Raw genomic sequence first — 26582 nt, 5'->3', positions numbered from 1 at the left:
GAGGCGCACACACTAATAACTGACCAGTCACTCCAGAGCCAGGCTTTTCAAGGCTGTGGACTTGTCTCCCTAGTTAGGCCATGCTGCTCTACGCTTGCTGAAAGTTTAGAGCATCCATTCCCTGCACAGAGAAAGGGGGAAACCTGCTGTTTTGAACTGGACCTGCTGGTCTGTGTACTAATAGCATGACTGAATTAGCTGGATCACCCCCTCCCATTCCTGGTACTTCCTGTCACACAAGTAACTGGCCATAAGTGGGTAACTCTGGCCCCAAGTGCTCTAGTCATAGGGGACCAGATCCTCAAAGATATGGCGGTGTCTAACGTCCACTGTAATGGATTTGGGCCAGAGTACATAGCAGGAGCGATGGAAGTGCACTAAAAGTGACAGGGCCAGAGGTGCCCAAACTGTGGCCCAGCCCCCACACTGCTCCCTGAGGTCTCACCCCTGCACCACCCCTTCTCCCCAAGCCCCTGCCCTTGTATTGCCTCTTCCCCCAAAACACCTCCCCCACACCACCTCTTCCTCCAAGGCCCCACTCCTGTGCTGCCTCGTCCCCCCCAAAAGTGGGAGGGCGCTCTTCCCCCCTGTTCTGGCACCCTGGTACACAGTCCTCCCCTTTCCCCAGCCTGAAAACCCCAGCATGCAAGATTCCTGGGTTTGGATGCTCTGCACAGGAAAAGAATGGGGGGAACTTCCACCACTGTCCCTGATGTTGGGTGTGTGGATTACAGCCCGGGTCATGCTACAGTTGAAACTGTACCAGAAATGTACCTGCACAGAGCGTTTTTGGCATCTGTTTCTAATACAGTTCTAGCTTGTTTGTACTTGTCAGGGAAGTGTGCGAGAGCGCTGCTAACAACAAGCAAACCTGGGGACAGTTAGCATGGCTTCGAGCACAGTAGGGAATGGGCCTACAAGCGAGGGGCATTCACCATTTGGTTCACTTCAGCAACTGCTAGAAATCAGGGGAATCTGTGTCTGACTTGCCTTACCTTTTCCCCCTGGGCAGACTCCAGGCTTCGGTGCTGAAGGGCAGGGTTATATGATGTCATTAGCCCAAAGCATGATAGGCCATCTCTGTGGAGCGAGGAGTTGACAATTCCACAACAGATCTTTTGGAAATCTGCTTATAGGGAACTAGTGAGAACTACAACTGTAAAATATCATCCTGGTCACTAATTATGTAGGTCTGGCAAGTGTGCCGCTCATCGTGAGCTTGGAATGTGTGTTTTTAAACTTTGGCTGTCCCTCTTTCATTAAATACTCACAAGTGAGATATTGCCTTCACCATGACATTTCAACCTTGGCAGGATACATGATATCACCCAGAGCACCTGAGGTGCTGGGAATGCAGCAATCAGTTACTTGTTTCCTAGAAGAGACAGAACATGCTAACCCCCATGCACTGAGATGAGCAGTAGGGCCAGATCCACAAAGGTCTATAGGTGCCTAAGTCCCATTGAAATCAATGGGAGTTTGGTGCCTAACAGCTTTTGGGGCTTTGGGCCTTATTCTTCAATTTGTATTGTTTGTCGTTTTAAGAATCTCCACACTTGATAGACTAATAAAAGCACAGATTTACAGTCCTGTACCATAGGGATTCTCCATCCCTGTGATCTTCTGTCATCCTACCCTTCAAATAAATCTTTTCTGGGAATAAAATATCATTGCCCCAAGCCACCATGTTCCCATCTCATTTGAAAGCAGGCATGCGCTCTGACAGATTTTGCTAAAAGCCATCTGAATCAGGTCACAACCCACAGATGTTTTTGTCTCCTCTCATAGAGATTCCCAGCACATTCCTCCTGCCTGATGTTATCTGCTTAGCCAATAACGTGTATGGAAAGGACGCCCTTCTAGCTCTGCTGGGTTGACCTAATCACAGATGAAAAATTAAGAGAAACATTATATTGTATTTTGTATGAACTGCTATAGCCTGCTGTATCTTGTGCACAATCCAGAATCCAGCGTTCCCTAACTGCAGGGTTTTATTAGTAGCATGGGTGTGCAAGCCAGAAAGCCCCCAGAAAGACTTGCTGATCCGACTGCAGCTGCAGCGCTGGCAGCTAGGCAGGATGGGGGAAGGGGAACAAACATCTTCTCATTTATCAACTGATCACATTTGATCTGATGTCCCTGAGGCAGTGGCATTCCACCATGCCACTTTTAGTCACACTTCAGAGCCTATCAGCACTTCACTCAGACGAGGGAGATTTTCAACTGTGGTATCTTAGGGCCTGATCCAACGCCCACTGAAATCAATGGAAAGACTCCTGTTGCGGCCATGCGTTTTGGATCAGGACCTTAGTTCAGTCGTATGCGCCTGCTGCTTATTCCTCACCTAAACTTATGAAGAATGGGCATGCTGTCCTTGGAATAAGTAGCAAAACTCCTGTTGGCAGCCGGGCTCCTTGGCGCCCATTTGGTCAGATAATTCCTTCCCTTCTGTGGTGTCACAAACGTGGTGTAGGACCAGGTGAGGTTCACACAGCTTGCACACAAAGACCCTGTTTCCATTGCAGCAGTCCCTATTGCTACAGCGCACAAGGAGAGAGATGGCCGGACGCTCAGTAAAACGGTCTGCTCTTTGGGTGCTTTAAGGGGTGCGCTGGAGGTGTTGGCTCCTCTGTCGAGGAAGGTAATGATATGAGCCACATCCAGAGCACCGTCTGTCCATGGGGCTCAGCACACTAATGAACTGTGGCACACTGATACAGCCAGGAGTTGTCTGAGCTGAGCCCTGATCCACCAGAACTTCAGCCTCCCTGATAGCAGTTAGCGTGGGCAGTCCCAAGCTGGGGTAACGCAACTCGCTCGCAGCCTGACACCTGCCTTTGTGTTAGTGCCGCTGAGGTGTGTGTTGCGGAGCTAAGGGGTTGGGCTGGGGAAACCTAGATGCTGGGTGTGATTCCACCTCTCTGGGCCCTAAAGCTGGCTGTGGCAGTGTTGCTTGCCATTCAGTACCATTCCAATAGTCCTAGGACCCTGGCTTGACCTGATCTGGGTATAGTTATTGGTGTCTTATGATGCAGTAATAAACTTCTCTCTGCTGTGTCTCATGCCTTTCTGAAGAGGTCACAAGCTATCTGTGTGAGGTGAGAATGCAGGAGAGAGCTGGGAACGCCATCACGCTCTTCCCCGCAGCCTCTCTCGTGTGTCTAGCTGACCAATTGACTTGTCGAAAACATCATAAAACATCCCGGCTTGCAACAATTTGCCAACTACCGTGTGAGAGAAGGGAAGCAATTGTGTGCGTGTGGGCGGGGGGGAGGGTATCTAAGGTAGTTTGGGGGTGATGTCAAGGTTTGACAGCACAAGTCCTACTGATCGCCCATGCGAGTGCTGAGTGACTCTTCATACCTCCCTGCACCATCATGGAATCGCTACAGGTCATAGAAAAACTATTTGAAATTGTATTTTTAAACATTATTTGGGCTATTTTTGGTGTGTCCAGTAAAACTACGTGCCTTAAAATGTGTCTAACAGCACAGGATGAGAAACCAGAAGGGTTTAAAATATGACTGTTAGTTTAAAACTATAATTTAAAAAGATTATAAAGTAGAATGGGTCAAAAAATTTCTGTAGAAACCATGGACTGAAAATTAGGTTTTTGTCTAAACACATTTTTTTAAGGAAGTATCTGCTTTCTGTGGGAAACGGGTATTTCTTTTTCATCAAAAACACCAAGTACTTTGGTCAAAAATCAAAATAGTTCCATTTGATATGCTGTCACAGTGCCTCATGGGAGATTTAGTTTATTTGTCCCATAACCCCATTCTCCTCTATGGCTGGGCCACCCACCACTGTAGATACCTGAACACCTTCCATGTAAAATCCCTAGCAATAGCCAAGTCCATTGGGGACTTCCTGGAGTCTCTGGCACTGCTTTTCAAAGTACAAATGCTGCTTGGAATATTTGGGGGGGGGGGGGGGGGGGCTGGTTGATTTGTTTCTGTTTCAGGTGTTGTTTTTAATTTTTAATATGGGGTGGAGAGTTGATGGGAGTGTCAATGTTGCCATTGTCCCTTTTTTAACCCTTTCTATAACTTCTTAGAGCCCAAAGCACTTTATAGCCCATATTCACACAATCACCTCTGAGGCAGCTAAACAGTGCAAAACAACGTGTAGAGGATCTGCGGGGGGAAACGAGAGCTTTGGGCAAAGACCTCAGAGCCAAATCCAGCCAACGCTCTTAGAGATTGGCCCAACAGATCCTCAATATGCAAGCAAAGCAAACTCAGAATCTCAGGTCTTCTCTGGAAGTTCCCTACACTCACAAACTGCAGGGAGCTCCCATTTATCTACCTTGGCAGAATGAAGGGCAAAGGCTCAGACGGTATGTCTACACTGCAATGTAAGCCCAGGGTTCAAACTCAGGCTCAAGCCTAACCCCCATCCACATGCAAATCATGCTAACCCAGGGTTCAGACCCAAAGTCCCAAGACCCACCAGGAGTGGAGGATCTGAGCCAGAGTCAAGCCAGGACCCAGAGTTCAAGCCCTATTGCTCTGCCATGTAGACACAGCCACAATGGATTTGAGCTCTGGCAGCCTGTCAAAAGTATCCCACAAGCCCATGAGCTGACTTTCTTTGTCCTCTGTACAGTCAAGTTTGGTGGACAGTCAAGTTTTCCCACACTGCACCACCAACAAAGGGGTAGGGTGGCCATATTTTGGAAGGGTGCTTGGAAGTCTGGGATATGGGAGCTTGGACTCAGGCCTGCATAATGCAGTGTAGACGCTCGAGCCCTAGGTTAACAAACCCAGGGTCTGCTAACTCCAAGTTCTACTAGCCCTGGGCTTACATTGCAGCATAGACAGACCCACAGACTTTAGGGCCGGATGGGACCATTGTGATCTAGTCCAGCTATTTTCAAACTTGGGTTGGGACCCCAAAGTGGGTCACAACCCCATTTTAATGGGGTCACCAGGGCTGGTGTTAGACTTGCTGGGGACCAGGGCCGAAATGAAGATTAAGCCCCACTGCCCGGGGTCAAAGCCCAAGGGCTACAGCCCCAGGTAGCAGGGCTCAGGTTACAGCCCTGGGGTTCAGCTTTGTCCCCCACCCTCACCCAAGGCAGCGAGGCTTGGATAGGCTCAGGGTTCAATCCCCCCTCTTGGGGTCATGTAGTAATGTTTGTTATCGGAAGGGGGTCATGGCGCAATGAAGTCTGAGAACCCCTGATCTAGTCTGACCTCCTGTGCACCACAGAGCAAAGAACCTCGCCCACCCACACCTGTAATAGGCCCATAACCTCTGGCTGACCCACTGAAGTCCTCAAATCTTGACTGAAAGACTTCAAGTTACAGAGACTCCACCAAACCAGCAGGGCTCCACACCCTGCAGAGTCAACCCTGTTGGGATTTCACACTGTGGTTCCAGTGAGTCTGGGTGTTGCACATCTGTGGCTTACACAACTAAGCCATTCCCTCTGGATGGAGCTAATACAATGTAGCCACAGAAGTGTGGCTTCTTTTCTCCTCAGTTGTACATTGCCAGGTATGTTAGCCTGAAAACGAGTTTTTTGCTCCTTAAGAATATGTCTGGCTTAGTTCTTCCCCAGAAGCGGCTATCTCTGCTCTTACAGCCAGGGCACTGAGGAATGGGGACATGGATGCAATTAGCATTTAGGGACAGAAGTGCATTTAATCAAAGCAGCCTGTATCAGCGGCTGCTGCTTTATGTGGCCAGAACGGTTTGTGAGGAGCACCATCTGCTGGCTGCACATTGGGTTACCTTTGCTCTTTGCACTCCTAGCTCTTCTGACAGTAACATGACGGAGGTGAGCTGTTTTCCTTCGCACAGCCCTCTCCTCTCATAGCTCCTCTGTGCATTGGTCCTGCTCCTATTGTAGTAGCATGGGCTCCTTTCTACACCATTCTGCTTCCACGAGCCAGAGAGCTTAGGAAGAATTGCATGCTATTCCCTCCTCGCCCTGTGATCATTGTACGCATCTCCCTTCCTAATGCTCCTCTTGTCTTCATGCCTTCCCCCATCCTGCCCCTTCCAGGTGGAATTCCCTCCCTTCCTCAGTGTGACAGCTACTCCTCCATAGTGTAGCTATGTCTACACTGCGAACTAGGGTGTGAGTCCCCTGCTTGTGTAAACAGTGCCCCCTGTGCTAGTACTGTGACTACACGGCTCTTTATACTCAGGTTAGCGAAGAGTGTGATACGCAGACTTGAGCGGGGCAATCAGACCCTTAGCTCGTAGTGCAGACACAGCCTCGGCTTCATCCTTGGCTCACTCCTTCCCCCAGTCCTAGGCCAACTCAGGGGCTGTGCAGCCACTTCCCCATACAACAGCCCAAGGAGCTGGGCTCTAAGTTAGCTACCTCCTCTGGGTCTGAGTGCATCTGGCAGCTGCCCTCCATGCCAGGGCAGGCCGCTGGTTGGTAGTGGTCCAAAACTAGTTGGCTGTTTGGTGAGAGGATGGATGGTTTCATGGGTAAGGCACCGGACTGAGATCAGGAGCGTTGGATTCAATTCTTCCCTCTGCGACCCGTGGGCAGGACACTTGTGCCTCTGTTCTGGAGATGTAGAACAGGATGTATTATCATCCCCTTCTGTCTGGCTAATCTATTTACGCTGAGCTCTTTAAGGCAGCGACTGTCTCACTATGTATGTACAATGGCACAATGGGCCCCTAGACGCTATTGTAATAATTGTTTCCATGGTGCTGTATGGGTACAGCAGGCGACCTTGCACGCTGAGTGAGGCTGGGGTTTATCTGTACAGCTGAGCCGTTTCACCAATCCCCTCTTGCTGTTTGACTCCTCAGTCTCTTCTTCGTGCCCTTCCCTCCCCGCCACGCTGTCCTAGCACTGAAGTAACCAGCAGCATTCAGAGCGCTAGCGGGAACAACTGGTCCAGAGGGCGAGTGCTGAGCCCCAACCTGTCCAGTGCAGGGAGCACTGCCAGGGATCGCTGACGGAGCAGCTCACAACTCAGAGCAAGAGTGCATGGATGAGCAGCACGAAACAAACCCATCTGTGGTGCCGGGCGAGTCACACCCATGACCATGATTTAAACTAAGCCTCTCCCTGAATGAACGCGCAAAACCCTTCCATGCTGACCGAGAATCCAGCTCTCGGATCTGACAGAGAGAGCGAGCGATCCCTGCTGAAGCGTACTGGGAACAAACAGTCCTGCAAAGCACAGAGGTGCGAAAGGAGCGGCCTCTCAGAGCTGCTACAGCGGAACTGTCTTGCTCTCGTGGGAAGGAGACAGCACTAGCCACAGCTGCAGCTGAGTCAGTCGGTAATGGACTGGACTCAAAGGGGAGCAGCACGATAAGGCCAGAAAATTCAGGCACATCCATCATCTCGTGTTCCAGCCAAGCAGACCGAGCTGGCTCGCCAGAGTGTTGCTGAAAGCCTTTGGCAAAGAATCCCCTTCCTCTGCTTGTGCCTGTCTGTTAGCGGAAATACCCAGCGCTACATCAGCCAGAGAAGGGAAGATGCCATCACAATAAGAACCTGGGGATGTTTCTGGACACACAGCGGACCCGACAGCTTTGCAAGCTGCAGGGAGATAAAGCCAGGATGTTCTGCTTGAGTTTCTCACTGGTTGTGTTACAGTGACACTAAGAAATCCCACGCAACACTGGAATGGGAGCAAACACAGGGCCTTCCAATGCACAGTCAGGTATCCTGCATTCCCACTCCTGATCCGCCCCACACTCCTGCTCCTGCGGTGGCACCTCTGAACTAAGAAATGAAAACTCTGCCCTTTGACAAAATACAACCCCTGGATCTGATCTGCCTGCCCCATCAGCCGCCCCCCCTGTGCTGCTCCCGCTGGACTGTTTCACAGAAGAATGACAAAGGCAGGGAGGTTTGAGGGATTGGATGCTTTTAATAGCCAGAAAGTCCAGCTTGCCAAAGAGATTTTGAAAACTGCTCTCCAAATACCCAGCAAGTCCAGTGGGCCTCATCTCCACCAGTAAACTTTGGCTAAAACATTCCCCACTATTGCTACCCTTAATTCAGCTTCCCAAGCAGCAGAGCCAACAGCAGCGCTAGTGGGGAGAAGACGCTCTTGCCCTATAGTTGACATAAAGTGCCATGTACGTCATGGAGACCTGCTCTGAGCAGGTGATGTGGTGGATAAAATGGTGGCATCTGCCTACAGTCCTCTGTCTACTTGTGCTCTTGCCACACTTCCACGGTGGGAGCTCAGCTAGTATTAATGAGCGAGAACAATACACGTAGACACTGGGGAGACAAAAGTTCCCGGTATGTACCAAGCAGTTTGTCTCACTCTGGGAGAAGAGGCTCTGTTATAACACTGCAACCTCCCCCCCAACTTCTCTGAGATTCCGTCACGCAGGAGGTCGTCTCCAATGCAGAAGTCTTTGTTCCGATAGCACCAGTGGGGTCCTGCCCCCTGCCGTGTGTCCTGGATGAGTCTACATGAGGAACCTGGAGAGGTCGTCCTTGATTTCAGCTTCATCCCAAGGCCCATGAATGTTGTCTTTGAGCAGCTGCAGCCGGATGAGGCAATAAGGACACAGGCATGAAATGGAGATCAACAGAAGGGCGAAGAGAAGGGCAGCGACGCCCGAGATGGTCAACAGCCCGGCCAGTGCAGACAGGGCGAAGAGCAGGGTCACCCCCACATAGCAGCGGGGTGTCTGTGCTTTGAGCTTCTTCTGCAGCATGGGCCACAGGGCAAAGATCTGGATGGCAAAGGTGACCATGGCGAAGGTGTGCAGGGAGCGGGGCAGCCGGGAGGCCAAGCACACAGAAGCGAAGATGGCCATGTTGAGGGACAGCGTGCTGGAGACGATGGCGGCATTGGCCCCATAGTCAAAGAAGATCAGGTGCCCCAGGAGCATAAGGACCGACATGGCGTAGATGGTGTCTGTGCTGATCGACTCTGTCAGGGTCTTCAGCACTGGGGAGAAGCCGTAGGTGAAAGCTATGAACACCAGGGTGCTCTTCAGGTCCGCCCACCAGGTCCTACCGCTCTCCTTCCTCCCCACCCCCAAGTCTATGACATCAAACAGGATGTAGCCAATTAGGGAAGAGGCCAGGCCAGCCCCGAACAGCCACTGTGGGGTCAGCAGCCCATCATCCATGTACCACCAGATGACGACGAAGACGCAGACGCTGCACAGCTGTTGGATCACCACCCCAGACTCAAACACCACTGCCCAATACTGGTACTTGCGGGCATAGATGTTCTTCCGCAGCTCTTCCAGGAACCGGTGGTCCACATAGTTATCTGGGAAGGGCTGCCTTTCATACAGCACCTTCTGCCAATGCTTCCTAGGGCTCGCTTCCACCTGGGCACAGACCATTCTCCCAGCACAGCCCTGCTGCGTCAGCAGCCTCTTGGAGTGAAATCCCCTCACACAGACTTGGGAGAGCCACACGTAGGGGAGGGCTCATTCTCCAGGAGTGGACAAGTGGAAGGTTTCTGTAGGTCCCCTCCTCCGAGAAGGGCTCGTCACAAAGCACTCAGATCTCCACGCATCAGGCTGGGGCTGAGAGTGACCTCTTTGTTCTGTGCAGAGCCCTGCCAGCTCCTAGAAAACAAACACACAACGAATCACTCAACTGCTGGGCAATGCAGACCAGAGATTCAATGACTGAACTCTGATCCCCAGGCAAGGCCCAGGAACTCCGAGAAAAGCAGGAGACCTTGCACAGAATAAGCTATTGCTGCTCTTAGGGCAGCAACATTCAAGTCCCTCAGACTCTCTCACATGCTACTTGCCAGATGGCTTCTGTCGTATGAGCATCTTCGGGTGCTTGTTCTATCTGTAGTTACCAGAAAAGAGACCTAAGAGTCAGCATTCCTGGGTTCTGTTCCCAGCTCCATCCCAAGCCCGTGCAACCTTGAGCAAGTCCCTTAATCTCTCTGAGCAGAACCAAATACCAAGCTAGCTACCGGGCAGTGACTGCAGAGAGAATTGCATGGAGAGCTCTGGTTCCTAGTACCGTCGTGCAGCCGAGCCCCATGTCTGTGCCGTGCACTGCTGCAGTACAGATGGTGGGGAAGGAAGTTAGCAGAGGCAAAGGAGCCAAGCAGCCCCTGCCTGGAGTAAGACTGGGTCTGTTGTGCCCCTCTACAGAGTAGATGGGAATCCTTTACTAAAAAGGGTAAAATTCAAACCCTGATCTAAGTTCCCTCTAAGCTGCGTGGCCGTGCAGCAGGGGAGAGGTGCCCCGAGCTGCTGTGGTGAGAGAGGGCTGGGGGGAGTCCTCTCTCCCCGCTGCAGCCCCAACGCAGCCTGCACCCCAGAGCCCTCACTCCCCACCCCACCCAGACCCTCTGCCCAAGCCCTAAGCCCCCATCTGCACCCCAAACCTCTCATTCCTGGCCCCACCCCAGAGCCCTCACCCCTTCCGCACCAGCCCTGAGCCCCCTCCCACACTCTGAATCCCTCGCTCCCACCCTCGCCACATATCACCTCCATATTGGTGCACATCACAAAATTCATTCCACACATGGACGTAAAAAATTAGATTGGCCTTGATGACTTATTCCTGTATCTTTTTTGTCCCAATGTCCTAAGTCCAAGTGAACTCTGGACAGCGACTCTCTTACACACACTGAGGAAAAGCTGACTGTACTGACGGCAGTGGGAGTTTTAACATTAACTTCAAGGGAGCCAGGATTTCACCCATCAGATTACTCGTCTTTCAGCAGAAATGAATGGTTTAGGTTCTCATGCCCTAGCACAGCGCTGCAATGTTGGGCGTTCCCCAGGCTGCAGGAATGGCTTTATAGAAATGGGGAAATCCCTGGGTTTTTTTTAAATGAAAAACTTTCCTTGGCCAAATTTCACCTGAGTCTTTCCATTTTGAAAAGAGAGTGAAAATATCTATACACTACTGGCAAAGAGGAATTTTTCTTGACTGTAAATACTACGGAACTCATGATTGAGAGCGAAATAGAAATCTGATCGTGTTAGTGGTTTGGAAAGGGCTGGTGGATGAAACACTCCAAGGACTCACTGTTACCTTGTAGGAGTGTAGCGAGGCCTTGGGTGCAGGGACCATTATATCTCTGCCGTTTGCCCGCTAAGGCCCCAGGTTTGCACTGAGCGCCGTTTGGATGGATCCCTGTGCTAGCACAGTGCCCCATGGAGACCAGCTGAAGGGAGCTCATTGCAGGATTGAGAACAGCTCTCAGACGTTGAGCCCATTCCCCGCTAAAGGAAAGCCCCAAGGAAAGCAACATGCCCCAAAGATTACCAACTTGGTGCTTGGGCAGAGCAAGTGGCCTGGGTTAAATTCTGAGCCCTGTACTGAGAACACCCTGCCTCAGCCTAGGAACAAACAGCTCAAGGGACTCCCAGCCGGATCTCAGGTAGGGGTCAGTGCGGTGGGGTGGGGGCTGTACAGATGGGGGAGGGGTGTAGGCAGGACTGTAGGGATCAGTGCGATGGGGTGGGCGCTGTACAGATCGGGGTGTAGGTGGGGCTGTAGGGGTCAGTGCTGTGAGGTGGGGACTGTACAGATTGGGGAGGGGTGTAGGCGGGGCTGTAGGGGTCAGAGTGCTGTAGGGTAGAGGCTGTACAGATGGGGTGTGGGCGGGGCTGTAGGGGTCAGTGCGGTGGGGTGGGGGCTGTACAGATCGGGGTGCGGGTGGGGCTGTAGGGGTCAGTGCGGTGGGGTGGGGGCTGTACAGATCGGGGTGCAGGCAGGGCTGTAGGGGTCAATGAGGTGGGGTGGGGGCTGTACAGATCGGGGTACAGGCAGGGCTGTAGGGGTCAATGAGGTGGGGTGGGGGCTGTACAGATCGGGGTGCAGGCGGGGCTGTCGGGTTCAGTGCGGTGGGGTGGGGGCTGTACAGATCGGGGTGCAGGCGGGGCTGTAGGGGTCAGTGCGGTGGGGTGGGGGCTGTACAGATGGGGTGCAGGCGGGGCTGTCGGGTTCAGTGCGGTGGGGTGGGGGCTGTACAGATCGGGGTGCAGGCGGGGCTGTCGGGGTCAGTGCGGTGGGTGGGGGCTGTACAGATCGGGGTGCAGGCGGGGCTGTAGGGGTCAGTGCGGTGGGGTGGGGGCTGTACAGATCGGGGTGCAGGCGGGGCTGTAGGGGTCAGTGCGGTGGGGTGGGGGCTGTACAGATCGGGGTGCAGGCGGGGCTGTAGGGGTCAATGCGGTGGGGGGGGCTGTACAGATCGGGGTGCAGGCGGGGCTGTAGAGGTCAGTGCGGTAGGGTGGGGGCTGTACAGATCGGGGAGGGGTGCAGGCAGGGCTGTCGGGGTCAGTGCGGTGGGGTGGGGGCTGTAGAGATCGGGGTGCGGGCGGGGCTGTAGGGATCAGTGCAGTGGGGTGGGGGCTGTATAGATCGGGGTGAGGGCGGGGCTGTCGGGGTCAGTGCGGTGGGGTGGGGGCTGTACAGATCGGGGTGCAGGCGGGGCTGTCGGGGTCAGTGCGGTGGGGTGGGGGCTGTACAGATCGGGGTGCGGGTGGGGCTGTAGGGGTCAGTGCGGTGGGGTGGGGGCTGTACAGATCGGGGTGCAGGCAGGGCTGTAGGGGTCAATAAGGTGGGGTGGGGGCTGTACAGATCGGGGTGCAGGCAGGGCTGTAGGGGTCAATAAGGTGGGGTGGGGGCTGTACAGATCGGGGTGCAGGCGGGGCTGTCGGCGTCAGTGCGGTGGGGTGGGGGCTGTACAGATGGGGTGCAGGCGGGGCTGTCGGGTTCAGTGCGGTGGGGTGGGGGCTGTACAGATCGGGGTGCAGCCGGGGCTGTAGGGGTCAGTGCGGTGGGGTGGGGGCTGTACAGATCGGGGTGCAGGCGGGGCTGTAGGGGTCAGTGCGGTGGGGTGGGGGCTGTACAGATCGGGGTGCAGGCGGGGCTGTAGGGGTCAGTGCGGTGGGGTGGGGGCTGTACAGATCGGGGTGCGCGCGGGGCTGTAGGGATCGGTGGGGTGGGGGCTGTACAGATCGGGGTGCAGGCAGGGCTGTAGGGGTCAATGTGGTGGGGTGGGGGCTGTACAGATCGGAGTGCAGGCGGGGCTGTCGGCGTCAGTGCGGTGGGGTGGGGGCTGTACAGATCGGGGAGGGGTGCGGGCGGGGCTGTCGGGGTCGATGGGGTGGGGGCTGTACAGATCGGCGAGGGGTGCAGGCGGGGCTGTCGGGGTCAGTGCGGTGGGGTGGGGGCTGTACAGATGCGGTGCGGGCGGAGCGGTCGGGGTCAGTGCGGTGGGGTGGGGGCTGTACAGATCGGGGAGGGGTGCGGGCGGGGCTGTCGGGGTCAGTGCGGTGGGGTGGGGGCTGTACAGATCGGGGAGGGGTGCGGGCGGGGCTGTCAGGGTCAGTGCGGTGGGGTGGGGGCTGTACAGATCGGGGAGGGGTGCGGGCGGGGCTGTCGGGGTCAGTGCGGTGGGGTGGGACTGTACAGATCGGGGACGGGTGCGGGCAGGGCTGTCGGGGTCAGTGCGGTGGGGTGGGGGCTGTACAGATCGGGGAGGGGTGCGGGCGGGGCTGTCGTGGTCAGTGCGGTGGGGTGAGGGCTGTACAGATCGGGGTGCAGGCGGGGCTGTAGGGGTCAGTGCGGTGGGTGGGGGCTGAAGAGATCGGGGAGGGGTGCGGGCGGGGCTGTCGTCAGTGCGGTGGGGTGGGGGCTGTACAGATCGGGGAGGGGTGCGGGCGGGGCTGTCGGGGTCGGTGGGGTGGGAGCTGTACAGATCGGGGTGCGGGCGGGGCTGTCGGGGTCAGTGCGGTGGGGTGGGGGCTGTACAGATCGGGGAGGGGTGCGGGCGGGGCTGTAGGGATCGGTGGGGTGGGGGCTGTACAGATTGGGGAGGGGTGCAGGCGGGGCTGTTGGGGTCAGTGCGGTGGGGTGGGGCTGTACAGATCGGGGAGGGGTGCGGGCGGGGCTTTCGGGGTCAGTGCGGTGGGGTGTGGGCTGTACAGATGCGGTGTGGGCGGGGCTGTCGTGGTCAGTGCGGTGGGGTGGCGGCTGTACAGATCGGGGAGGGGTGCGGGCGGGGCTGTCGGGGTCAGTGCGGTGGGGTGGGGCTGTACAGATCGGGGAGGGGTGCGGGCGGGGCTGTCGGGGTCGGTGGGGTGGGGGCTGTACAGATCGGGGAGGGGTGCGGGCGGGGCTGTCGGGGTCAGTGCGGTGGGGTGGGGGCTGTACAGATCGGGGAGGGGTGCGGGCGGGGCTGTCGGGGTCAGTGCGGTGGGGTGGGGGCTGTACAGATGCGGTGCGGGCGGGGCTGTCGTGGTCAGTGCGGTGGGGTGGCGGCTGTACAGATCGGGGAGGGGTGCGGGCGGGGCTGTCGGGGTCAGTGCGGTGGGGTGGGGCTGTACAGATTGGGGAGGGGTGCAGGCGGGGCTGTCGGGGTCGGTGGGGTGGGGGCTGTACAGATCGGGGAGGGGTGCGGGCGCGGCTGTCGGGGTCAGTGCGGTGGGGTGGGGCTGTACAGATTGGGGAGGGGTGCGGGCGGGGCTGTCGGGGTCGGTGGGGTGGGGGCTGTACAGATCGGGGAGGGGTGCGGGCGGGGCTGTCGGGGTCAGTGCGGTGGGGTGGGGGCTGTACAGATGCAGTGCGGGCGGGGCTGTCGGGGTCAGTGCGGTGGGGTGGGGGCTGTACAGATCGGGGAGGGGTGCGGGCGGGGCTGTCGGGGTCGGTGGGGTGGGGGCTGTACAGATCGGGGAGGGGTGCGGGCGGAGCTGTCGGGGTCAGTGCGGTGGGGTGGGGGCTGTACAGATGTGGTGCGGGCAGGGCTGTTGGGGTCAGTGCGGTGGGGTGGGGGCTGTACAGATGTGGTGCGGGCAGGGCTGTAGGGGTCAGTGCGGTGGGGTGGGGCTGTACAGATCGGGGAGGGGTGCGGGCGGGGCTGTCGGGGTCAGTGCGGTGGGGTGGGGGCTGTACAGATCGGGGAGCGGTGCGGGCGGGGCTGTCGGGGTCGGTGGGGTGGGGGCTGTACAGATCGGGGTGCAGTCAGGGCTGTCGGGGTCAGTGCGGTGGGGGCTGTACAGATCGGGGTGCAGGCGGGGCTGTCGGGGTCGGTGGGGTGGGGGCAGTACAGATCGGGGAGGGGTGCGGGCGGGGCTGTTGGGGTCAGTGCGGTGGGGTGGGTGCTGTACAGATCGGGGTGCCTGGGTCGGTGGGGTGGGGACTGTACAGATCGGGGAGGGGTGCGGGCGGGGCTGTCGGGGTCGGTGGGGTGGGGGCTGTACAGATCGGGGAGGGGTGCGGGCGGGGCTGTCGGGGTCGGTGGGGTGGGATGGGGTGGGGGCTGTACAGATCGGGGTGCCAGGGTCGGTGGGGTGGGGACTGTACAGATCAGGGAGGGGTGCGGGCGGGGCTGTCGGGGTCGGTGGGGTGGGGGCTGTACAGATCGGGGAGGGGTGCAGGCGGGGCTGTCGGGGTCAGTGCGGTGGGGTGGGGGCTGTACAGATCGGGGAGCGGTGCGGGCGGGGCTGTCGGGGTCGGTGGGGTGGGGGCTGTACAGATCGGGGTGCAGTCAGGGCTGTCGGGGTCAGTGCGGTGGGGGCTGTACAGATCGGGGTGCAGGCGGGGCTGTCGGGGTCGGTGGGGTGGGGGCAGTACAGATCGGGGAGGGGTGCGGGCGGGGCTGTTGGGGTCAGTGCGGTGGGGTGGGTGCTGTACAGATCGGGGTGCCAGGGTCGGTGGGGTGGGGGCTGTACAGATCGGGGAGGGGTGCGGGCGGGGCTGTCGGGGTCGGTGGGATGGGGTGGGGGCTGTACAGATCGGGGTGCCAGGGTCGGTGGGGTGGGGACTGTACAGATCGGGGAGGGGTGCGGGCGGGGCTGTCGGGGTCGGTGGGGTGGGATGGGGTGGGATGGGGTGGGGGCTGTACAGATCGGGGTGCCAGGGTCGGTGGGGTGGGGACTGTACAGATCGGGGAGGGGTGCGGGCGGGGCTGTACACAGGTTAGAGCGTGCGGGGCGGGGGCTGCCCAGGTCGGGGGCTGTAGGCGGGGCGGGGGCTGCCGAGGTCGGGGGCTGTAGGCGGGGCGGGGGCTGCCCAGGTCGGGGGCTGTAGGCGAGGCGGGGCGGGGCGGGGGCTGCCGAGGTCGGGGGCTGTAGGCGGGGCGGGGCGGGGCGGGGCGGGGGCTGCCGAGGTCGGGGGCTGTAGGCGGGGCGGGGGCTGCCCAGGTCGGGGGCTGTAGGCGAGGCGGGGCGGGGCGGGGGCTGCCCAGGTCGGGGGCTGTAGGCGAGGCGGGGCGGGGCGGGGGCTGCCGAGGTCGGGGGCTGTAGGCGGGGCGGGGGCTGCCCAGGTCGGGGGCTGTAGGCGAGGCGGGGCGGGGCGGGGGCTGCCCAGGTCGGGGGCTGTAGGCGGGGCGGGGCGGGGCGGGGGCTGCCGAGGTCGGGGGCTGTAGGCGGGGCGGGGGCTGCCCAGGTCAGACACGCGGGGCGGAGACACAGCGCGCCCCCAGCGGAGCTCGGGAGCAGGCGGGGCCGAGACCCGACCCTGCCGCTTCCCTTCCTCCAGTTGCCGGACGCGGCTTACGCCGAGCCCGCGGCGAGCCCCGCCGTCTGCTGCCGCCCCCACCCCCGGGCTCCGCCGAGCGGGAGCTGGCCCCGCAGGGGGCCGTGCTGGGCTCCCCGCTCCCGCTGCCCCGAGCCGCGGGCTTTGCCGCCAGCAGCGCCCCGCGGCCCCCGCTCTGCGCCCCCCGGGCACGGGGCAGCCCCGCTGCAATCCCCGAGCGGGCAGCGCGGCTGGGCCCCGGGCAGGGGGGGACCGGGGTGCGGTACCTGGGCCTGGGTCGCTGGGGAGCCGCTTCCTGTCTGCGCGGCGCGTGACCCTCCCTCCGCCATGTAGGCAGGGCCGGAGCCTGTCAGCGCGCGGGGGCTGCCCCCTGGTGGCCCGCGCGCGGCCGGCTCTGCGGCGAGACACGCCAGCCTGCGCGGGCAGGGAGCGGGGCGGCGGGGAGCGACTTGCTGTCGGGGATGCGAGAGCGTGGGGCTGGACCAGGGCCGGAGATGGGGGAGGGTGGGGCAGATAGAGAGTGTGAAAAATCAGGACACTTTTATTTTGCGAGGGGTGTGTGTGTAATAATTGTGTATATAAAACAAAGCCCCTAATAGCTGGTCTGGTCCCCCCCCCCCCAGGAGATCGGATAAATCCGAAATATCCAGGGTCGCCCCAAGCAGCCTGCTCCCATGCCAGCTGCCCCCCGGGGAACAGAGCTGGTGGAAACGTTTCCGATGGAGTGTTTTCTTCCATCTGGAAATGCCGCTTTGTCAGACTCAAAACGTCCCAACGGGCCCTGTTGATTTCCGTGAAATTTGGTTTTGGACAAAAATCACAACACAGCGTTTGGTCAGAACAGACCGTTTTGATTTTTGAGTAGAAACTATAAAAAAAAATTTAAAAAATCATATAAACCCGAAGTAAATAGTCCAAAGTTGAGGTTGTTGAAACAAAACATTTCACATGACCCAAAAGGAATTCTGTCAAAAATCTGGTTTAATGGGAACAGTAATAATAACAAATGTTGAGATTCCAGACTTTCCCAGGAAACAGAAATTCTGATTTCTGACCCTGTTTACCCAGGGAGCTTGGGATGTGGCCACCCCCTGCCCCTTTGAATTCAGCTCTGCGTGCCCTGGCTGTTTTTCAGTAGAACCTCCTGCTATTTACCATAAGAAATAAGCATTGCCTGGGTGTGAGGATGTGTATTGTTTAAATCCCGATTCTGCCGTCCTTACATCAAGTAGCACCTTACTCTGAGAGTAGTACCTAGGCAGCGAGGTGATACTTGACGTGAGTATGGGTAGCAGAATCTGGCCCAAAGTGAATACAACCTGCTTTATCACTGAAGCAGGAGTATGCACCCACTTGTCCAAGTGCTTCTTAGGTTCTTCCTGCCAGGAGACGGACCTACAACTGCTTGGTGCTCAGAACTCGTATTGGTCCTGCTTTGAGCAGGGGGTGGACTAGATGACCTGCTGAGGTCCCTTCCAACCCTGATATTCTATGATTCTATCAAAGTAGAAGCTCTGCTTGGCCTCGAACTCCTGCATGCTGCTACTCTGCATCTCCAAACAATGACCCAGAGGTGGAGGCAAAATCTAGTCACCTACCTAACGCTGTGGGTGCAAAGTGTCAATGCCTGTGGCTGCCAGTGATGTATAGATAGTGAGCACTGGAGCGCAGTGCCGGGTAATCCGTCAGGTTTGATACAGCAGGTGCTGCAATGACTGGAGATGAGCCACTCTCATTTCTTTCTAGGTTCCTGTTATAACTATCGACCACATTCCATATCCTGCTACCACCTGGCAGCTCAGCAAGGAGAGCAGCTCCTCGCATAGCCCAGGCAAGCCCGCTAGAAGGTAGCGTTCTTGGCTGGGTTTGAGGAGCGTTAGTTTATTCTTAAAGCAATCATGTGTCGTTATTAATCTTGTTCGTCATGCTAGGGCCTAAGGACTCACCAAAACCTGGGACCCCTTGTGTTGGGCACTGTCTGAGCATAGAGTAGCTGGCAGCCCCTGCCCCAAAGCCCTGACAAATAGATCAGACAGACCCAGGGTTGGGGAAGGAGTAGAACAGATCACCATACATGGGATTGGGAACGATACCCCCCAGCTCAGATTGCCAGTGACCTTGGGGGTTTTGTGCCTTCCTCTGCAGCATGGGGCACTGATTGCTTGCCAGGATTATCTGGGCATGTCTCACCTAATCAATTCCCTGCTACTACAGGGGCCTTGGATTTGAGTGCACCTCAGCCTTCCTGTTCTCTGCCTGCAGCTCACAACAGTCCGATCACTTGTGGGCTGTAATATTTTGGTCGAATTTCAGTGGTTGGGTTGTGCGGTGCTGGCTGGCGTTGGTGGCCTATGATCTACAGGAGGTCAGGCTACATAATCAGGGGGAGGGCCCCTTCTGGCCTTCAACCCTGTGACGCTGAGTCTATGTGATGTCATGTTAGTTCCATGATTTTTTTGAGGACGGGGGGATAAGCCAAATGGAAAGAAAAGGGAAGAGAGGGGACACATTGAAGGGAAGGGGGGTGAGGGTGATAGGGTAGGGGAGAAGAGGGTGAGGGGGCAGGTGAGGAATGAAGCTGAGGTGGAGAGACTGATGGAGAAGGAGGATTTAGTGCTGCTGAAAGGTTCCCGAGACTGGAAGGCCAGATCCTCTGCTAGTGTAAATCTAACTTCAGCGGCGATTTACTCCAGAAGAGGAGCTGGCTCTGAATTCCTTTCCCCACAAAGCAATTATGGCAAAGGCAGCAGCTGTGCACACTTCCCCAGTCTCCATCGACACCCTGTAAGGGATCAGTGCAGTCAAAACGAGCCCTAAGAAGTGCAATAACGTTTCCATGGGTGACAGCAAAACAGGGAGCAAGTGCACAGTGCACGTTGGAGGAGACACTCTGCTAGGATAGGGCGCTTTCCTGCTCACTGGGTCTGTCACTGGCTTGTTACCTGCCAGAGGCGGCCCTTGGCTGGGCTGTTGACTGCACATGCTCACACTCCAGGCCGGAGTGAGGGGCACTCTAGTCGTTGATCGGAGTTTTGTGATGGGCCCCAGTTCAGCCCTATTCAGTGGGAGTCCCCTACCGCACAATGGAGAACCAGTCTGTTGCCGGGAAAAGCTTGCACAATGAGTGCCAAAAGGCAGGGTCTGCCTGGGGCAGGGTTTGTTGTCTTGTTATAAGATGCACATATTTAAAAATCCTACATCAATTAGCCCATAACTAAAGAGCCACAATAGGAACTAATGAGAGCTCCCAAAAATCCCTTCGCGTTCGAGCCAGCCTCATGTACAAGCCTAGAGAACCAAAGATGCCTTGAAGTCTCCTGTGAAGGTCAATGAATGCTTTGGGACTACCAGAGGGGGTGAGTTCTAGAGTGGAGGTGGCCTCACTGACAAAAGTCCACCTCTAGCTCAGATGTTCTGGTCTCGGGACTGTCTAGGAGAGCTCCTTGGCTGACCTCACCTGTCAGAATGGAAGATGGAGAGATGGACTCAGAGCATCTCTTCATAGACAGATGGAGGCCTGTGTAATACAGGTCTAATGCTTTGCTTACAAAAAGAACGGCTGATTAGGAATGACAGCTGTGCCCTCTGCTGTACAGATCCAGCTCCCAGTGAGACAGTGAAGTTCTGCTAGGGTGACCAGATGTCCCGATTTTATAGGGACAGTCCAAATACTTGGGGCTTTGTCTTATATAGGCGCCTATTCCTCCGCCCTCCCCCCGCCCCCATCCTAATTTTTCACCCTTGCTATCTGGGAGTTCTGCACACTTAGCAAAGTTTGGCTTCAAGCGGGCAACCCTGTTCTGTGCCAGCTGAAGCTTCCCATTATAGCTCAGAGTCTTGTGAGGTTTAGGAAGCACTGAGCTCTGGATCCTGTCCCCAAGTGTGCCAGTCAGTGGAGAGGTGGGGGGACAGAGGCACTGAGTGGCTGAAGAGCAGCCCCATGCTTGTTGTCAGAAGCATCCTGGCAGATGACCCATAGGAGGCTCTCAGGGTTCAGTGATGGGGAGGCAGTTGGCCAGAGAGGGTATAATCCCACTGACAGCGTGGGGGAAAAACTGCCTTGGCTCTCCTAAGACAGATTTTATGGTTGCCTTGTTTGTCATGAGCTGGCAGGAAAATGTGGGCACTGAGGGAGCGACAGCCGCAATTCTGACCATGGGAACAACAGGACAAACTGCGGTGATCCCGGCTGTGCTAACAATCCTCACTCTTGTTTATTTCATTTCCTGAAGGGAGTCGTCCTCGGCCAAGAGTAGAAACCTGTTTTTAAGGGAAAGCTACAACCCACCGGGATTCAGACCCTCAGCCCTGGGAGCACCTCCGCGCAAAACGAGCTGTCTGATGACTTCTCCCTGCAAGCAGAGCTGTGGCTCTCAAAAGAACCAGAGGGTAAAAGCGCAATCTCTCAAGCTGTGTTACTGGAGAGCCGGGTGTGCTCCAGGTGGTGAAAAGGAGGCAATTAAGTGTAGTCTCGGATGTAATTATATAAAGCACTCAGTCATAGTGTAGGGGGCAGTCCCACACTGTCAGGAGGGACGCAAGAGGGCCTGGTGGGCCAGATCACTCCTAGAGTAACTAACAGACTCAGGCAGTTCCGCCAGAGATGAATGTGGCCTATTAGGGCTCTTCCACCTCTAAAGCCCATAAGATTATGAATGTCTCCGTCTATTTCTCTTTCCCCGCTGCCCCTCGTCTTCCCACACTGGAGCACTGGGTTAGACAGTCACCTCCTTTTCACTTCCCCCTTTCCTTTACAAGCAATGGGACAGGATCTGAGTGGAGTAAAGGAGCCATTTCCTGCACCTGTGGATCAGATCTTGACTTTTGATTGAGGTTCCCCCTTTAATTGGCCCCTGCCTGGAAGGCCAAACTCAGTGGTGCAAGCATCCGGCTTGGATTAGATTTCCCAGGTTTGAATCATACCAGATCTGACTCAGTGCTTCCTCCTGAATGAGTAGGTGTGCCGGGTTGGGTAGCCACTCACCCATTGCCAGTGTACCTGGCATTCCAGTGCTTCTGGGGCGTGCACCTACCCGCCTCGTTGGCATGACCTCGCTTGCACGATGCATAGCAGGTCACACTGCAAAGAGGAGTTCATGCAGAAGAGGGAACCGCTCCACCCCACTGGTGTTTCACACCAGCGCTGCAGCACGCTCTTCAAAATGGGGGGCCCGGTCCAATGCCAAACAAAATCATGTTCGGTTTTGTCTCAATACCACACTGGGGACAAACCACCCAAAAAAAGGATAGTCCGGTTTGAAACAGGACGATTGGACCTGCTTAGCATTGTGTGTTACATGCAGTTGGCTCCTTGTGGGTCTTTCAGATGAGACCTTAAACTGTGGTCCTGTCAGCTCTACACTTTGTTTAAATACCCTGTTGCCCTTGGCCATCGTTCCCCTTCCCCCACACTGCATACCAGTTGTCCCCACCCCAGAGGTAGCGGCATTTCAGTGGTCTTATGTACGTACAGGCTTTAAATTCTGACCAGTTTTTTCTCATTACAACTGGTTGTTGTATTCCTGATTAGTCTTTTGTCTTAGATTGCCTGGTCCTCAGGGGCAGAGACTGTCTTTGTGTTCTGTGTTTGTACAGCAGCTAGCACAGTGGGGTCCTGGTCTGTGTTTGGGGTCACTAATAATAGCAGTTGCTGAGGAGGTGGGGCAGGGAAAGCTGCACCAATGTAGAGAGGCCTGTTTATGTTCAGCAGTCGTGTTTTCAGGCTGGGGTTATCAATGGGGGCAGCGCTTGTAGAGTTATTATGGCTCTCTCAGCCCTGAGCAGGGAGTGTCCATCCTGGAGGGGGTCTCTGGGTTCTCTTGCTTTACCTTTCCCTCTCCCTCCCATATTAGAGCCAGCTTCTTTCTGGATGAGGCCATGCATGGCCCTGCCTCCCGAAGCGACCAGGGCTGCTCTTGGCTCGGGCTGAGCTGGGGTGAGGGTCACTCTGGGGGTTCCTCCCCACAGGGAGGAAAGGAATATCCTCTTGGCCAGCCCCAAGCTGTTCAGCTTCAAAAGGAGAAGGCAGGTGGCCCTGGCCTACCCCACTCCAAGCCCAGGAGGAGAGGTCTCCCACTCTGACTGCCCCCTCTAGTGCAGTAAGTGAGCCCCCCCCCCACTAAATACTATATCAGAGAGTAAATATGAGACAGGGAGGAGGTGGTTATGGGCTCAGATTAGGGGAGGGTCTCTGGGCTGTGGGATGCAGGAGGTCATGCTAGAGCAGGGGTTCTCAAAATGGGGGTTGGGACCCCTAAGGGGTCGCGAGGTTATTACAGGGGGGGTCACCTGCTGTAAATCCACCCCAAATCCCTCTTTGCCTCCAGCATTTATAATGGTGTTAAATATATTTAAAAGTGTTTTTAATTTATAAGGGGGGGGTGGCACTCAGAGGCTTGCTATGTGAAAGGGGTCACCAGTACAAAAGTTTGAGAACCACTGGGCTAGATAATCACAATGGTCTCTTCTGGCCTGAAATATCCATGAATGGAGAAGCTGTGACCCAGATGGCATCCCCTGATCTGGAATCCCCCTCTGTAATACACTCAGCTGGCCACTAGGTCTCAGCCACTCTCCAGCTACTGGGCTCTCTGTCATGGGGTGACCTCCCTCCTCTGACAGTGACTTGTCAGTAACAGACACACTCACATCCCAGCCTGGCCCCGAAACCCCGCAGGACACAGAGCTAATAGCTCCAGAGCTCAAGAGTGACTGGTTTTAGTGACACCGGTACGTCTTTATGGACGAAGATAGAGCACTGGCTGCCCGCGGTAAAGCACATGCCCTAGCTCTGCTCTGAATGAAGATCTGTGCCAGGTAACCCCTCCCACAGCCCCTCAGGGCTGCTCCAGCTGAAATGCTTTGAAATGGACAAAGGACCGAATAAATCTGCTCCTGGGGTCTCCGACTGGGGCCAGAATGACAGGCCAAGATTGGAGCAGCAGCAATGCAGACTCTTCTCAGTCCCAGCTGCTTTATCAGCAGCCCTGCTCTGATGTGGGTGTGGCATGTGTGTGTATTTGTGTGTGTCTGGTGGGGAAGGGGTGTAGTTTGCTCGTGGGCACCATAGTTCGCACAGCTGAAAAGGGGAGACTAGAAAAGGTAAAAGACAATTACAGAGAGGAATCTGGCCAAGGAAAGAGAGGGGAAAGCAAGAAGGAAAAACTTCCAGACTGCAGGAAACAAACGTGAAGTGCAGGAGAGAGAGCACACAGCATGCACAGAATGGGCACAAAGCGCCAGAGAGAGAGAAGAGGGGACAAAGCGATTGCAATGATTTACTGAGCTCCTACAGGCTCTATGCAGTCCCCAAAATAAAGATGGCGCCTGCCCCAAAGCCTGATGGGCTGAGTACAAATGAAAAAACAAACAAGGAACAAAGAGTGCAACAGAATAAAGCAACGTGGAAGCCAGAGGAGATGACGGGGGGAGGGCATGGGAAGAGCACTTTAAGAAGAAATATAAAACAAACACAAAGCAACGGAATTCAAACAGGTTAAAGTGAGTCTGAGAAGGGAGGCATTTGGGGTCCAGTCTCAGTCCCTCCAAACCTGCACTGAGCACAGGGATGGGGGAGAGAAGCAAAAGTGGCTCTCGCTGTGTACTCCCTGTGTTCTAGGGGCATCCAGGGTCCTGCCTGGTGTAAGTTAGAGCAGTCCCCAGGGTAGAGGGCCCCTCTCTCCCAGTGGGTTCTGCAGGCCACCTGGCAGCTGCAACAGCGATGATGGAGAGCCATGCTAATGCATTGAGGTACTTTCCCTCCCAGTGGTACCAGTTGCAGGGTAGAGCCTTCTAGGACTGTGCTCTTCTGAGCATGGACAAAGCTCATCTCCATTTCTCTTCCAGCAGCCAGCTTTGACCCTGAGAGAAGAAAGAGGAAAGGCAGCTGCTGAGGAAGGAGAGAGACCAAAGGACAAGGAGAGCTGACAATGGGGCTGACATGGGGACCCCACTAGTTTTACACCAAGAAACACATTCGCTACCAAACACCCAAACAGTTTGCCTTCTGGTGGCTCAGACTCTTGGTAAAGTGAATGCTCCCCATTCCCTGGAGTGTCAGGCTTTCGCTCAACATTCAGCACGGCAAACTGCTCACCCTAGCAAAGGCTATTTAATTTTCAGATGTGGTCAGACTTAATCCCACTTGGTGCCTGTAGTCTACGTGTTTTCCAAGTGTAAAGTGCATTTCCTATAGGGCTTGGCAGCCCTGACATGTAGGCTGCTGATTTACGTGCCTGTATATGGCTCTAGGGGCCTGATTTTTGGCCTGCAGGTCTAATCCTTCCTTAGAGACACCCAGCCAGCTCTCACGGACTTCTGAGACTAGCAATGTGCCCACGGAAGATTTTAGAGAGTGTCATTGTAGTGGGTTCTCAGCAGATGTGAAAATCAGGCCACTCGTGTTCAGTAGCAACCTAACTTGTGACTCCCTTGTTTGAAAGTGTTGGTCACAGTGTGTAGATTAGGGTGAGAAAAGAGGAAAATCCACTGTGGTTTTGAGAAAAAAGAAAAGGAGTACTTGTGGCACCTTAGAGACTAACCAATTTATTTGAGCATGAGCTTTCGTGAGCTACAGCTCACTTCATCAGATGTATACCGTGGAAACTGCAGCAGACTTTATATACACACAGAGAATATGAAACAATACCTCCTCCCACCCCACTGTCCTGCTGGTAATAGCTTATCTAAAGTGATCAACAGGTGGGCCATTTCCAGCACAAATCCAGGTTTTCTCACCCTCCACCCCCCCACACAAATTCACTCTCCTGCTGGTGCTAGCCCATCCAAAGTGACAACTCTTTACATAATCAAGTCGGGCTATTTCCTGCATAGATCCAGGTTTTCTCACATCCCCCCCACCCCCATACACACACAAACTCACTCTCCTGCTGGTAATAGCTCATCTAAACTGACCACTCTCCAAGTTTAAATCCAAGTTAAACCAGAACATCTGGGGGGGGCGGGGTAGGAAAAAACAAGAGGAAACAGGCTACCTTGCATAATGACTTAGCCGCTAAGTCATTATGCAAGGTAGCCTGTTTCCTCTTGTTTTTTCCTACCCCGCCCCCCCCAGATGTTCTGGTTTAACTTGGATTTAAACTTGGAGAGTGGTCAGTTTAGATGAGCTATTACCAGCAGGAGAGTGAGTTTGTGTGTGTATGGGGGTGGGGGGGATGTGAGAAAACCTGGATCTATGCAGGAAATAGCCCGACTTGATTATGTAAAGAGTTGTCACTTTGGATGGGCTAGCACCAGCAGGAGAGTGAATTTGTGTGGGGGGGTGGAGGGTGAGAAAACCTGGATTTGTGCTGGAAATGGCCCACCTGTTGATCACTTTAGATAAGCTATTACCAGCAGGACAGTGGGGTGGGAGGAGGTATTGTTTCATATTCTCTGTGTGTATATAAAGTCTGCTGCAGTTTCCACGGTATACATCTGATGAAGTGAGCTGTAGCTCACGAAAGCTCATGCTCAAATAAATTGGTTAGTCTCTAAGGTGCCACAAGTACTCCTTTTCTTTTTGCGAATACAGACTAACACGGCTGTTCCTCTGAAACCTGTGGTTTTGAGAGAGCATTAAAGACAAGCTTCTGTTTTTTGGGAGCTGCTTTGTGGTGTGGGAAGGAAGAATGAATCTGGGGAGTTTTCTCAGAACTAGTTGAATGATTTCTTTTCCCTGCTTGTTTTTTTTACTTTGGAGACATCAGTCTTGCTTTCGTTCGTTTGGTTGCTGGAGCCCTGTGCACTCACGTAGGAGCTTTCTGAGCATTGGTCAAGGGGCCGAGGTGTTCAATCTTTCACAACACATGTTTCCTTCCAACAGCTTGCCAGGCATTCAGATGAAGAGGCTGAAACAGAGAAACCAAACCCTAAACCTTTTGAAACCGTCTGGTGTAAAAACCCTTCCCTTCCATACCCCAGTGCCAGTTTTACTCATCACTTGTGATGTTCTACTCCTGCAAGTTCTCTGGTCACCTATCGAGTCTTCTCTTGCTTTTTTTTAAAAAAGGACTAAATAGCCTCTTTTCCTTAAAAGAAGAAGAAGAACTCCAGGCCTCCTTCATGCACCACAAATAAAACAAGGCACAGACTGGTTCCCAGGCCCATGCCGAGATCCCTAGACTATGACTCTCATGGGCTTCACAGCAGATTTTTT

At 55.4% G+C, this 26582-nt stretch overlaps 2 protein-coding genes across 4 annotated transcripts in view; one reads left to right on the top strand and one right to left on the bottom strand.

Annotated features, from left to right (window-relative positions):
• DNM3 (dynamin 3) overlaps positions 1 to 26582 on the top strand; it is a 347110-nt gene that overhangs the window by 306761 nt on the left and 13767 nt on the right. For both annotated transcript variants that reach the window (XM_075131456.1, XM_075131455.1), the window contains one exon: positions 20659 to 20815. In XM_075131456.1, coding sequence (XP_074987557.1) covers positions 20659 to 20815 — 157 coding nt within the window. The remainder of the gene's footprint in view (positions 1 to 20658; positions 20816 to 26582) is intronic.
• On the bottom strand, positions 7840 to 16805 carry PIGC (phosphatidylinositol glycan anchor biosynthesis class C). Of its 2 annotated transcripts, none has more exons than XM_048861998.2 (2): positions 16693 to 16805; positions 7840 to 9534 (listed from the first exon to the last, which is right to left on the bottom strand). In XM_048861998.2, the coding sequence occupies exon 2, from the start codon at positions 9304 to 9306 to the stop codon at positions 8413 to 8415; it is 894 nt and encodes a 297-aa protein (XP_048717955.1). In that variant the 5' UTR covers positions 9307 to 9534; positions 16693 to 16805; the 3' UTR covers positions 7840 to 8412. The 2 variants fall into 2 exon arrangements, with proteins under 2 accessions (XP_048717955.1, XP_048717956.1); XM_048861999.2 differs by lacking the exon at positions 16693 to 16805 and adding an exon at positions 10976 to 11253.

Source organism: Caretta caretta, chromosome 8, assembly GCF_965140235.1.
Source record: "Caretta caretta isolate rCarCar2 chromosome 8, rCarCar1.hap1, whole genome shotgun sequence".
Classification (NCBI taxonomy): Eukaryota; Metazoa; Chordata; order Testudines; family Cheloniidae; genus Caretta; species Caretta caretta.
This window is presented reverse-complemented; position numbering and strand designations above follow the sequence as displayed.